General features: G+C 36.0%; 1 protein-coding gene and 1 non-coding gene across 2 annotated transcripts; one reads left to right on the top strand and one right to left on the bottom strand.

Annotated features, from left to right (window-relative positions):
- The first annotated feature begins 810 nt into the window (after positions 1 to 810).
- On the top strand, positions 811 to 1855 carry LOC25490606 (receptor-like protein EIX2). The gene has a single exon (XM_024778779.1). It carries the CDS (start codon positions 811 to 813, stop codon positions 1843 to 1845), a length of 1035 nt encoding a protein of 344 aa, XP_024634547.1. The 3' UTR covers positions 1846 to 1855.
- Positions 1856 to 3120: 1265 nt separating this feature from the next.
- LOC112420576 (U1 spliceosomal RNA) lies at positions 3121 to 3281 on the bottom strand. The gene has a single exon (XR_003010757.1). It is a non-coding gene; the product is annotated as a U1 spliceosomal RNA (small nuclear RNA).
- Positions 3282 to 14838: the final 11557 nt, after the last annotated feature.

Below are 14838 nucleotides of genomic sequence, written 5' to 3'. Positions count from 1 at the left end.
CCTGGTGGATTTTTTAATCTCACCAAAGATCTCACCTATGTTGACCTTCACGAGAGCAATATACATGGTGAGATACCTTCTAGCTTGGTAAACCTTCAAAATTTAACACACCTTGGTCTCTCTGAAAACCAACTACAAGGGTCAGTTCCATATGATATAGGCAGACTAGTACATATTCAACACCTCGATCTCTCTGAAAACCAACTACGAGGATCAATTCCAGATGGAATATGCAATCTATCAAATATTCAAATCCTTGATCTCTCTCATAACCAATTACAGGGACCAATTCCATATGGGATAGGCCAACTTGCACATATTCAAGACCTCGATCTCTCTAAAAACCAACTACAAGGATCAATTCCTTCAACTCTAGGAAACCTCTCATCTTTAATTTTCTTATCTATTGGTTCTAATAATTTCTCTGGTGAAATTTCAAATTTAACTTTTTCCAAACTCTCTAGTTTAGATTCACTACAATTGAGTAATTCAAATTTTGCATTCCAATTTGATTTGGATTGGGTTCCTCCTTTTCAACTCTCTAACCTTTATTTGGCACATACAAATCCAGGCTCAAACTTTCCATCTTGGATATATACACAAAAGTCATTGCAAAATCTCGACTTATCGAACTCGGGAATTACATTGGTAGATACAAAAAAGTTTTCGAGACTTATAGAGAGAATACCCGGTTTTCTTATTTTGTCAAACAATTCAATTGTTGAAGACATATCTAACCTAACACTAATTTGTTCCTACTTATTGTTGGATCACAATAATTTCACAGGAGGACTCCCAAACCTATCACCAATGGCTTTAACAGTTGATTTGTCTTACAATTCCTTCTCAGGATCAATTCCAGATAGTTGGAAGAACTTGAGAGAACTAGGACTCCTAAACCTATGGAGTAATAGGCTGTCTGGTGAAGTTCTAGGACACCTCTCTGATTTGAAACAATTGCAACACATTATTTTGGGAGAAAATGAATTTTCTGGAAACATACCAGTAGAGATGTCACAACACTTAGAAATGGTCATATTGGGAGGTAATCATTTTGAAGGGCCTATTCCTGCACAACTATTCAATCTCTCTTCTTTGTTGCACTTGGACCTTGCACATAACAAACTTTCAGGTTCTATGCCAAAGTGCGTCTACAACTTGACAGATATGGTTACTAATCATTTTACTCCTTCTTTGGGTATCACAATTGAGTTGTTTACAAAAGGTCAAGACTACAAGTATCGACTCCGTCCTGAAAGACGAACTATTGACCTTTCAGCCAATAGCTTGTCTGGTGAAGTAACATCGGAATTATTTCGGCTTGTTCAAGTTCAAACATTAAACTTATCTCACAATAATTTCATTGGAACAATACCGAAAACAATTGGAGGCATGAAAAATTTGGAATCTCTCGACCTCTCCAACAATAATTTTTCTGGTGAAATTCCTCAGAGCATGTCTTCGTTACACTTTTTGGGTTATTTGAATTTATCTTACAACAAGTTTGATGGAAAAATCCCAATAGGAACTCAACTTCAAAGTTTTAATGCATCGAGTTATATTGGGAATCATTATCTATGCGGAGCTCCTCTTAATAATTGTACCATAGAAGAAGAAAATCCTAAAAATTCAAAGTTGTCTACAAAGAATGAAGATGATGACTCTATCAAAGAATCATTGTATCTAGGGATGGGAGTTGGATTTGCAGTAGGTTTCTGGGGGATTTGTGGTTCTTTGTTTCTTATTAGAAAATGGAGGCATGCATACTTTTGGTTTATTGATGGAGTAGGTGACAAGCTCTATGTTACTTTAATTGTAAAGTTAAATAGCTTTTTGCAGAAATAGAGTTCTTGTTAGTTAAGGTTAGTGAAACATACCTCAGTATTATTGATCTGACTATAGAGTATTATTTTTTTATGATATGAAAAACTTATATCATTTGTTTCATATTTTATCAGGTGATTATATTTGTGGCAGAACCTGCACTGTTATTCAAATCGTGGATATAATTTTCCAAACTGAGCCAATATTGTATTCTCAACAATTAGGAGTTATTTGATATATAAGATCATATGTGATTATACCACTATTGTTGTTGAGTTCATCTGTCACTTGTTGTAATGTTTATGTTTTTTTTATTGCACTTATTATAATGTTTTTGTTTACTAATGCATTTATGTTGTCAAATGTTCTATGCATCTTTGTCATTAATTTAATTGGTTTTGTGTAGAAAGTGGATTACTTCTTTTTATGATCTCTCAATATGTCAGTTTATGCAGATGGTTGTAGAATAAGAGTTTGTGTAGAAACTTTGATATGCAGTAGAAAAGAAAAACCTAATATTTTCACATCAGGAACTTGCTATGTGTTTTTGGTGTTCACTCATAGATAATTTATTATCTACAATAATTCAGCAATAAAGTTTTCAATTCATTAACTTTCAAGAATTGAGGCCAATGAAAGATTAGGGAAACAAAGAAAACGACGTATCACAGTCAAATTTATCAACTGAATATCAATTCAGATGACAGCCTTGCATGAATGCAATTTGTTTATAAGCGTTTGTGTAGAAATTGTGTTACAATATTACGGAGTTCGGCCAACCATGCCTACATGTTCGACAATAAAGTATCTGTTACTCTTTTCTATTCTACACTGGATTGTGCTCCTCTCACTTTGCTATGCTACCCTATAAATTGCATCTGTCCACTTATTAGGAAATATGAACTATAATCAAGATTTTGCTTCCTCGAAATCTAAAATATGTTATGTGAAGATGTCACCTGAATTGATTTGCAATTATAAGAAATAACCAATATTGTTATGTGAAGATATCACATCTAAGATAATGCAGGTACTGACTGTTCAATCAGATTGGCTTAATGATAGATGAGAGGATGAAGCTGGATCTGCTGGATCTATCTGACAAGATGATGCCCGCTAGACAAAGCCTCCGCCAAAGTAGTTAACTTGTACTTTCTGCAAAAGTCACTTGGTTGAGAGAGACTCTCTTCAACCTAGAGGAGCTCGGTGCAAGACCCAGCACCAAGAGATTCAAACTATCAAATGGCTATTAATAAGAGCCTAGGCCACGGCAACACAAAACTTAAAATAAGATTAGAGGGGGCCGCGCGAACGCAGGCCCCCACAGCAACAAATTATGATGTAGGCTCCACCACTTGGGTAGACCTTAGGAAGGCACCCCTCCTATGTGCAATGGAGGTCACCTTCCTAGGCCATGGGCCTTCTTGATCACCCATTGACCCCATCCAGGTAAGTATGTAATCCAATACCATACCCTTTCTTTATATATCACACTTTCCTCACCGCTGTGTTTGATATTGTCGATGTGGGACATATTGTTTCACATACATTAACAAATAGAGATGACAACTACTGCAGTTACCTATACATCCATAATTAGTATTTCTCAATTAAAAGAAGCATTAAGAGAAGCTTGAAAACTCCTAGATCGGATTAAAGAACATTTAAAAAACCAAAATATAGTAATGTCGCTCGATGGGAACCATATACTCCCACTTACAAGGAGAGGAAGAGTAGAAGAGTTGATTTGTCGGGGAAAATGGAATCAGAGGTGACTGAACTGATGGACCATCGGTTGCACATTGTTGATGGAGATGAAGGTGTTGATGAAAGTAAGTCCAATGATAGTATCAGTCACCCCTTAACATATGGAAAAAGGATAAGGGGAAATGTGAGGGTTAGAAGAATGGTATGATTCAATATAACACCGTTAGTGAAGATGAATGACTCCGGTTCTATTGAGGTTGGCCAATTGAATTTAAGTCATATGGAAAGAGAGATGGATCATCATGCACGGCTATGTGCTGCGGAAAGTGCAGTTTGTTCTGTCCTTATGATTCATTTAGATGATGCTGACGAAAAGCGATGATGATGTAGCTGACCATATCTCAACAACTGAATATTTTGTAAATTCTCACAGAATGGTAATTGTAGTGTTCCTGCAAAGATTGTATAGATTTCATTAGAATACTTTGCAAAAAATTCAGCCCGACTTAATTATTTATATTCATTTTGTGATGCCTCACTTACATTTTCCTTAAATTAGTATCTCGTGGAACATTAGTATCAATCATTTCATACATTAAAATTCAAATTGTTTATATTAAAATATTAATATATGTAATGCTTGTTACTTATGGTCTATTGGCAGTTCACATTGACCTCAGCGTATGTTTGTTGCTGTTTTGGCAGTTCACATGCATTGACCCCAGCCATACCATATTTCTTTCTTTATTAAATTTTTTCTTACCAAACAGCGAACCAAACTGTGTAAAATTTGTGAATCTATTCCAATGAGTTCGTCCTTGAACTCCCAAGCAATTCCAAATACTGCTTCAAATCGAATACGAGAAGGAGCACTCGAAAAATAGATGTTGACACTTGACAGCATTCTGCTGCTCTAAAACAGAAAACGCTGCCGCTGTCACGGTTAACTCCGAGTAGAGCCCTCTTCAAATCAGTGCATCTCTAGTGAGGAGCTTATCGTGCAACATTGTCCACGCGAACACCCTCACCTTTGATGGTACAGGGCTGTACAAGACTCACATTATAACCCTGCCAACTTCATCATCGTATTCGGAACTGTACGCATTCTAGTGTAATATCGAATAACCTATCTTAACAGTATGGCCACCTAGCACATCGTATTTCCACACCTACTTGTCACATTCTCTCCTCATTCAAAGAAATAACAGTCAACATAATCACCAATTATGTATAGATAGTTTCTTCCAAACTAAATAATGATCATCACCAAGGTAGCTGTCAGTTCCATGCATCATCATTTCATAAACCCACTTCTGCCACTGTCAAGTTCTTGTTGGCCACCACCAAATATAATATGGGAAAAATGTGCATGAATGGCTCCAAATTTACCCATTTGTCGATCCAAAATTTGATTTTCAAGCCGCAAATTTTAACAGCATATCAGTCAATGTTATAGGTTTTGTGGAGGAACTTTGCTTCTTACAACTCTTAATTGTGTGAAAAGGCCAATAATGTTATATAAGATAAACTGGAAAAGTCTGCATTCACATATTTATAATTAATAGATCCTTGAAAAGGCCAATAATGATACTAAATATTATCACCATAGAACTTACTATATATGTGGAAATTTCCACATATATAGTAAGTTTCTATGGTGATAATATTTAGTATAAAAATCTTCATATTACACATCACATGCCACGAAATTATCATAGTTGCATGATTTTCTTGATATGCTACGAAATGTGAATTGGTACTTGCGTACCAATTCATTTGCCTCACATAATTTCACCTATAATACTTTGAAACCATCAAACTGGTGCACTGAGAGAAGTAGCTGAAGATAAAGAAAAACCTCCGATGATAAAAATAAAAGTATTGCATTCAATTCTTTAAAAATTACATCAATTACTGAGCGATTGCAATTTCCACAATTATCAATGGAAACCAATTAAGTCAATTTGAAAAGCAGTATCACAAGCAGAGGCTTTAAGTCGAACATTCTTAGCAACAGGCTATCTCCTATCAAAAAGGGACTTTAACAAATATGAAAACATAAGGTTCAAACATTCATATCACTGATTTCAAAATTCAAAGTCTTCCATTGCTTTTTCCAAGCCAACGTCTTTTGAATTATTTCTTTTTTCATGTTTTTCCAATAGCAAATATCTTATAATCACACTAGAATCTTAAATAGCTAACATCATAGAAGGAAGTCAAACCGAAAGGTAAATAAAAGACAGTAGTACATATGCTGGAAAAAAATGGCAGGGAGCAGAGCGCATAGGTTCTTAAATTTCAATTCAGCAATGCATTAAATCTCAAAATCAATTTAGTTTGGTTCTTCTAAACTTAAAATATTCCGGTCGAGTTCATCGAAACTGTTATGAAATGATTGTGAAATCTATGGATTATAGTTGGTCTCCTAAGCTGAAATTATCTTGGAAAACATAAAAGATACTAAGCAATTAGATTCTCACTTTAGTTCCGCTTATTTAGTTTTTCGTAGCTTAATATGATGATCATTAGGCTCCTCTCATGACCCAACACATTTCAATGATGATGACAAAATTTTCAATTCATTAACTTCTACGAATCGTGGCTAGTCAAAGTGTAGAGATAACAAAACAGAAAACTGAGTATCAATTCAGATGACAAGTCTGTTTGAATGCAATTTCTTTATCATAATATCATTCAAATACCGTTTTCTGGCAATGTAAATATATAAATGAAACAATGTTTAGAATAGTTCTGTGATTTACCACATGCTAGTAAGCTTTTATTGTTCTTTTCCCATAACAATTGTTGGTGCTGATAGAAAAGAACAATGTACATGAGATGAGATTCATAATGTTAATCTGAAATGACTAATCTAGTTTGAAAAAGAATAAAGATATGCAAATATTTCACGAATGTATAGTCTTTACTTTTGAACAAATCCAACGTTATTAGGTATTTCAGGTAAACCCATATACAAGAAATTGAACAGGAAAAAGAAAAAGCTATTTGTGATGGAAAAATAAATACTAGAAGGAAATTAATCTATGAAAAACTCCCTTGAAGGCACGACCCCACCCACTCATGAAGTTCAAGTCAACCTCAACCCCACCCATGAGGACAATTACGATAATGCCCCCAAGCTTTCAGCCACTAATCAAAATCATACTCAAGACCCTGCAACTGATGCCAACATCACCCAAACTGATGAAGAATCCATTATAACTCAAAATATGAATGGAGATACTGAGATTGATATTAATATCAGTAATGAAATTCATGAATCACCCTCTCATAATGATGAAGACATGGTCACTTAAAGTGTCTCATCGACTACTAAAAAAACAGCGTTTTCGGACGGATACAATTTTGTCTGAATTTTTCGGACGGATTTGGGACGGTTTTAACGGAGCGAAATTTCCGTCCCAAATCCGTCCCAAAATCGTGTGAAAATTGCATGACATGTTCAAACAGGGTTTTTTCCCACGAATTTCGCATGGATTTCTTTTAAAAAACAATTCCGTCCCAAAACCGTGTGAAATATTGAGACGGATTTCGGACGGCTTATATTTTTGAGGGTTTTAATTGGGAAAGTTTCATCTCCCGCTTATCTCACAAAATTTCCCTCCCGTGTTCTGCTCTCATACCCTAAAATTTCATCTCCCTCTCTCATAACCCTAAAACCCTCAAAAATCAATTTCTCAGTGTGCTCTTCAATCAACTTCTCGTGTCCTTCTCTTTAATCAATTTCTTCCAACATCTTCTCAAGTCTGTCAATCGATTTCTCAAGCTCACCAAGGTTAGATTCTCTTCTCTTCTCTTTAGATATGAGGATTCTCTGTATTTTTTTTTTTAATTTCTCAGTGTTTTTTTTCAACAAATCTAGCATGTTACCATAAACTTGTACCTGTATTTTTTTTTTAATATCATAGACACTTGTTTCTTTTAGTTTTTGTCATGGAAGCTTTCAAAGATACTTCAATTCTTTGTTGGAATATCAGAGGAGCACAGAACAGCAATGCTAAAAGACTTTTGAAGGACTTAATTCAAAGGTTCAACCCAACCTTTCTTTCTATCCTTGAGACTCACACTCCTTTTGCTAGACTTTCTGCTTTTTGGCACACCAATGGTTACACTCCTGTACATATTATAGAAGCACTAGGCCATTCAGGAGGTTTATGGCTTTTAAAACATTCAGCCTCTAACATTACATCTTCTGTCCTACATATTAACCAATACTCTATAACCTTCTCCCTCCATCGTGGGGATGCTACCACTACATGCACTTGTGTCTATGCTAGTCCAAACTACACTATGCGACCTAAACTTTGGACATACCTCACAAACATCAGCCACACTATAAACAACCCTTGGATGCTAATTGTTGACTTCAATGAAACTCTTCTTCCTAGTGACCAAAGGGGGGGAATCTTTAATCACAACAGAGCTTCCCTCTTCCACAACTTCATGAATAATTGCAATCTTCTTGACCTTACAACCACAGGTGGTCGTTTTACTTGGCATCGTAATCATAATGGTATCCGCATTCTTTCTAAGAAGCTTGACAGAGGGATAGCTAATGTGGACTGGCACATATCCTTCCCAGAAGCTTTCGTTGAAGTTCTTTGTAGATTACACTCTGACCATAATCCTCTCCTTCTCCGTTTTGGCGGCCTCCCTCTTGCTAGAGGGCCTAGGCCTTTCATATTTGAAGCTGCCTGGATAGACCACAAAGACTATGCAGATTTGGTAAGTCAATCTTGGACTTCTTCCAATCATGACACTATTATTGCCTTGAAAAATGTCATGGAAAATTATATTACTTTCAATAAAGAAGTTTTTGGAAACATTTTCAAAAGGAAGAAACAGGTGGAAAAAAGGCTTAAGGGGATCCAACATTACCTTGAGAGAGTTGATTCTATTAGACATAATATTCTTGAGAAAGAATTGCAAAATGAGTACAATCATATCCTTTTTCAAGAAGAAATGTTGTGGTACCAAAAATCTAGAGAAAAATGGATAAAGTTTGGTGATAAGAACAGTTCTTTCTTTCATGCTCAAACTATCATTAGAAGAAAGAAGAATAGAGTCCATAGACTTCAGCTCCCCAATGGTATTTGGACAACTGATGGCACCGTTCTCCAAGAAGAGGCTCAAAGGTATTTCATGAATCTTTTTGCCACCACTCAGCCTCATCATAACCGCACGTTCCTTAACGACAACCAACCAACCATTGACGACCTCGACAAACTTTCCCTCACCAAACCTATTACTAAGAGTGAAGTCTTCGCGGCATTTAACACCATGAAGCCGTACAAAGCCCCCGGTCCAGATGGTTTTCAATGTATCTTTTTCAAACAGTACTGGCACATAGTTGGAGATGATATTTTCCGATTGGTTCACTCAGCCTTCCTTACAGGTCACTTTGATCCAGAGATTTCAAACACGCTCATTGCACTTATTCCTAAAGTGGATCCTCCGACCACATACAAAGACTTTAGGCCAATTAGTTTGTGTAACATTGTCTACAAAATCATTACTAAAGTCTTGGTTCAGCGGCTCAGACCTATCCTTAATAATATTATTGGCCCTTACCAAAGCAGCTTTCTGCCTGGTAGGGGAACTTCTGATAACTCCATTGTTTTGCAGGAAATCATTCATTACATGAGAAGATCTAAGAAGAAAAAAGGTTATGTGGCTTTCAAGCTAGACCTTGAGAAAGCCTTTGATAATGTCAATTGGGATTTTCTTAACTCTTGTCTGCAGGATTTTGGTTTCCCGGACGTCACCATCAAGCTCATCATGCATTGTGTTTCCTCATCCACCTTCTCTATTTTGTGGAATGGAAACAAAATGCCTCCCTTCAAGCCTTCTCATGGTCTCTGACAGGGTGATCCTCTTTCGCCATATCTCTTTATTCTTTGTATGGAGAAACTTTCTCTTGCTATCAACAATGTTGTGTCTCAAGGTGCATGGGAACCGATCCAAATCACAAGTACAGGGCCCCAAGTATCCCACCTTCTCTTTGCAGATGACGTCCTTCTCTTCATCAAAGCCAGAAACTCTCAGCTTCGATTTGTTACTGAGCTATTTGACAGGTTTAGCAAGGCGTCCGGATTGAAGATTAATCTTTCAAAGTCTAGAGCTTTTTATTCGGCAGGTACTCCTCAAAGAAAAATCAATAGCCTCACCGCTATATCCGGAATTCGAAGTACTACTTCCCTTGATAAGTATCTTGGCTTTCCAATCTTGAAAGGGCGGCCCAAGCGGAGCGATTTCCATTTCATCATAGAAAAAATGCAAAACAGACTGGCTTCTTGGAAGAATAGGCTTCTCAATAAAACAGGGAGGTTAACTCTAGCTAACTCTGTTTTATCTTCCATCCCTTCATACTTCATGCAAATTAATTGGCTGCCAAAAAGCATATGTGATAGCATAGACCAAACCACAAGAAACTTCATCTGGCGTGGCACTACTAATAAGGGAATCCATCTTGTAAACTGGAAGAAAATCTCTCTTCCCAAGAATCTTGGTGGTTTGGGTATCCGAGCAGCTAGAGAAGCAAACACTAGTCTCCTTGGAAAACTTGTCTGGGACATGGTTCAGTCTACTGATAAACTATGGGTGTCTCTCCTTTCTAACAAATACACAGGTGGCCAAAACACGCTTCTCGCCAGTGCCAGCAGCAATAGCTCCCCAACTTGGTCTTCAATTATCCGAGCTAAAAATATCCTCAAGGAAGGGTACAATTGCCGTATTGGTTCAGGTTCATCATCCTTTTGGTTCAGCAATTGGAACTCTCTTGGCGCTATCGGTAATCATGTTCCTGTTATTGACATCCATGATCTTCATTTATCAATCAGAGATGTCCTTTCAGCTTCAGGTAACCGCACCCAGGCTCTCTACACTACACTTCCATCAGCTGTCGAGAATCACATCAACAACTTTGAAATCCAATTTAATGACAACATTGAGGATGCTTTAATCTGGACTCTTAATAAAAATGGCACATATACTACAAAAAGCGGCTTCAATTGGCTTCTCACCACTAGAGAACCAACAGCTGATCCCACTTCTCATCTCTCTTGGTCTTTGATTTGGAGACTAAATGTTCTGGAAAAATATAAGTTCCTTATCTGGCTCGCCTGTCACAATGCAGTACCAACTCTTTCCCTTCTTCACCACCGAAACATAGCCCCTTCTCCCACCTGCGGTCGTTGTAGAGAAGAAGATGAAACATTCCTGCACTGTGTTAGGGATTGTCGCTTTTCTAGAAGTATCTGGCAAACATTTGGCTTTTATTGTAATGAGTTCACCACAGCCGCTTCAGCTCATGATTGGATCAAGTTTGGTTTGTTTGGTACTCGTTCAAATATCTTTCTAGCTAGTCTTTGGTGGGTTTGGAGACATCGAAACTTAATGTGCCTTAATAATGAGAATTTGTCTCTATTTCGGCTGTGCAATAACATCACTTTAGCGGCTTTTGATATCACTTCGGCCTTCCGTAGTGCGGACACTACAATTCATAATGACCGCTTCGTGAAATGGAATGACAGAAATCACAAAGGCATCATCATCAATGTTGATGGCAGCTGCATTGGAACTCCTTCCCGTGCTGGTTACGGTGGTGTCTTCCGCAATAACGCAGGTCTGTTCATCTCAAGTTTCTCTGGTTTCATTCCGCACTCAACGGACATACTGCTGGCAGAGCTAACAGCTATCTACCAAGGGCTGAATATGGCTATGGACTTGAACATGAATGATTTTATGTGCTACTCGGATTCTCTCCTTGCTGTTAATCTCATCATGAATGATACACCGAGATTCCACATCTATGCCGTTCTTATTCAAAACATTAAAGATTTGCTAGTCGATCGGAACATCTCTCTTCATCACACCTTAAGAGAGGGAAATCAATGTGCAGATTATTTTGCTAAATTGGGTGCCATTTCAGATGCTCAGTTTGTTGTCCACCAATCGCCCCCAGCTGACCTCCTTCCTATGCTTAGAGCTGATGCGATAGGCACTTATTTTGTTAGAAGCTAGCTATTTGTTTTTCTTTGTTCCTGGTTCTGTTTTCTTTTTCCTTTTCTTGTTCTTCTGTTTCTGTTAGCACTATTATAACCAAAAAAAAAAAAATCTATGAAGCACAGACTCGACACAGACACCTGACACGACACTGATACGGACACGGACATGTCGACACCGCTAATGTAAATAATATAGGACACTGACACCGCTACATATATACTAATTTATTTAGATAATCTAAAATGCAAATCAAAATACATACATAATAAGAACTTAACTTGCAATTTATTTAATTGAAAAAGGTTCTAAAACAAGATACGATAAAATTTGACCTTTATTTATTCATCTATTATAAAAAAAAGCCAAAAACATTGTAATCAACTTTAATTTCTATAACCCCATAATTGATACACATTTATCAACACATATGTAACTCTTGTATCGACGAAGTGTGGAACCAAGAGAGAAATAAAAATGTTTCAGACATTTGTTTGAGTTGTCCAACAATGCTTGTATGAGTGTTATATAGGTGTCAGACACCGATCTAGGAGTGTCAAAGTAAAGAAAAAATACAATTTTATTTAGAACATCAATCTTAGTTGTCCGACACGTGTCGTACGAGCGTTATAGGAGTAATGCACACCGCGAGACGCCTAGTCTGAAGTGTATGGATTGGAGAACTTTATTTCTTGGGCATAAAATCAACTCAAACCGTTCAAATGCCGTTTTGTTCGGTTCTGGCAATAAATTTCAATATTCTACCTAATCATCGGCATGCCCAACCTGGCCACACTTATTCAATTATTTTTTTTCATATTTAACATGTTATACACATGCATTTATAAATCCAAGCCAAATTAAAACATAAGTTAGTATTATTTTCGTTTTTAAAGTCACAAAATTTTCTTGACAAACTTGGAAAAACTTAAATTGGGATGTAAATATTTATTGATGGCTTACTCTACTTAATCGGCTAGTATTACTATTACGAACTGACGTGTATCGAAGCTATATACTTCTAAATATCGAATTTTTGTCATATGCACCGTGAACCTGTACCGTGTACCAACATAATTTGTGAATTATGCGACTATAAATTACTATTATACATCACAAGTTATTGTACTTGTTTCAAAATACAAACTTTTCATATATGATTGTTAAGAATTCCACATCGAACTTACCCATTCTTACAAAATGTGATGTGAGAATTGTCTCCCCTTATAAACATATTGTCATATTTCAAAATAAGATATAAAATAACATAGTTCAAATTCAGCACATCCTCACATGAAAATTGCTTTTGCTTTTTTGACATCAAAAGTTTCCTAAAAACACATGTAAATGACGAAATCATCCCCAATGGTAGTAAACTCCTGCTGAAAAAACTGGCCGCGGTTAACTGCGGTTAACTACTGCTGGACCCTTCTTTCTGCAATGTTAGACCCACTTACGGTTTGAAAGGCTAGGTCGTGGTCTTGATTGTGAATGAAAAAGTCTCAAGTGCATGGTAGACCCAGTTACACCTAATCAATTTCTGTTCTCTCTCATAACCAACTCATTCTTTCCTAAACCTCTTTCCTTGCATCTTTCTGCAAAAACCCAGAACTCTAATGGAACACAACAAGTGCTTCATAAATTTATCATTGTTTGTCCAAATGAATCGATTTAAGCTCTATAAATTAACATGGAATCCTTGATTAATAACATGTTTATCTGGTTTAAAATTTATAATGTTTCTTCCTCTCTCTTCTAATCTATTACCAGTATCTTCTTATCTCATGTAACCTCATTTATAGGATAAAAGAACATAGAATCAGTTTAAAGGACAATAATACACAGATTTGGCATAAGCTTGGAAAAGAAGGGTAAAAGAACATATTAAAAAAGGACTAAAAAAAAGATTAACAAAATTAAAACTGAACAAACTCACAAAATTACATGATAAAAGAGAGTTGCATCTAGTAAATTGAAGAAAGAAATTCAGCAGTAGTTAACTACTGTTAGGGCCAATGGTAGTTAACTGCTGCCGGTTTTTTCAGCTATAGTTAACTACCTTTTGGAGTAATTTTATCATTTCCATGTGTTTCTAGGAAAATTTTAATATCAAAAAAGAAACTTTCTCCTCACATAGCCTTATCCTTACCTTTGTTCAGCGGCCCATCTGTCAACATAAACTAAACTATGAGATTATAACTATAACCATAAAATACTCCATTGCATAATTACCACTAATATATCCTCGATTCTTAACAATCACATTATAACTATTCTAATGTGTATTTAGTACTACATTGCATAATTTCAAAGTTCTTTCATCTCCCAACACATGTTGATATTTCATATGGTTGTTTTGCGTCATCCAATTCCTCCAAGTGTGAGTATGCCTGGAAGGAATTGTCTACCGGTGTAATACGCTTACATATAACATTTTCAATATCAAGTTCTTATTTTCATTTTTTTTTATGAGCAGTGGGAAAGAAAACATCAAGAAGTTATCCCGAATAATTTGGAACTGTCGGATTAAGGCCTTCTACGCAATACATGAGCAGTTGGCAATATAATAAGGTGGAAAAATACAAGGAATGCAAGCAGTGGTGTTGCCTGGACCCGGGATCAGAGGGTTCAAACTTTTAAATTTTTAATTAATTAATAATTATAATATATATATATATATATATATATATATATAATATTCTTATGCCAAAACTAACACCTATAACAGACACAATGCTAAATTCTTAAAAAAAAAAAAAAACAATGCTAAATGTTTACAGCCAAAATCTAAGGTCGATTCGTTGATTTTGTGTCCTTATTAATCAATAACTTTTTAACTATTCCAATGTTTTTTTCTTGTACTTTTTCTTGCAAAATATTCATTCATAATCAAAATTCTCTAAAAATATTTGTCAATATAATTAATCAAAGCAATTTAAAAAATATTTCTATATAAAACTAATTACTAAGTAAAAATAATAATTTTGATGTCTTTAAGAAAATGGTGTCTTAAGTTGCTGCTCTCTCAAGAGCACTTATACGTAGACACACTTACGTGTCTGTACACCCTTCTACCACTGTCCAGTGGCAAAATTTAATAATAAAAAAATGTCCAATTAAGAAAAGAAAAAAATAAAATAAAATATATTTTTTAAGAAAAAAACACTTGTTCCGTTTCTCTTCTTCAATCCCTTCCACAAGCCGCCACCGGTCACCGCCACCAAAATTCAAACCGGTTTCATCTCCTACCTTCGATGCCGCTTCTCTCTTTCTGTCAAC

The sequence above is a fragment of the Medicago truncatula genome, chromosome 3 (genome assembly GCF_003473485.1).
Source record: "Medicago truncatula cultivar Jemalong A17 chromosome 3, MtrunA17r5.0-ANR, whole genome shotgun sequence".
Taxonomy (NCBI): Eukaryota; Viridiplantae; Streptophyta; class Magnoliopsida; order Fabales; family Fabaceae; genus Medicago; species Medicago truncatula.
Note: the sequence above shows the minus strand (reverse complement) of the source record. Positions and strands in the feature narration are given on the sequence as shown.

Bases quoted from the DNA above. Each gene is read 5' to 3' on its own strand.
- LOC25490606 (XM_024778779.1), top strand. From the start codon at position 811: ATGGCTTTAACAGTTGATTTGTCTTACAATTCCTTCTCAGGATCAATT.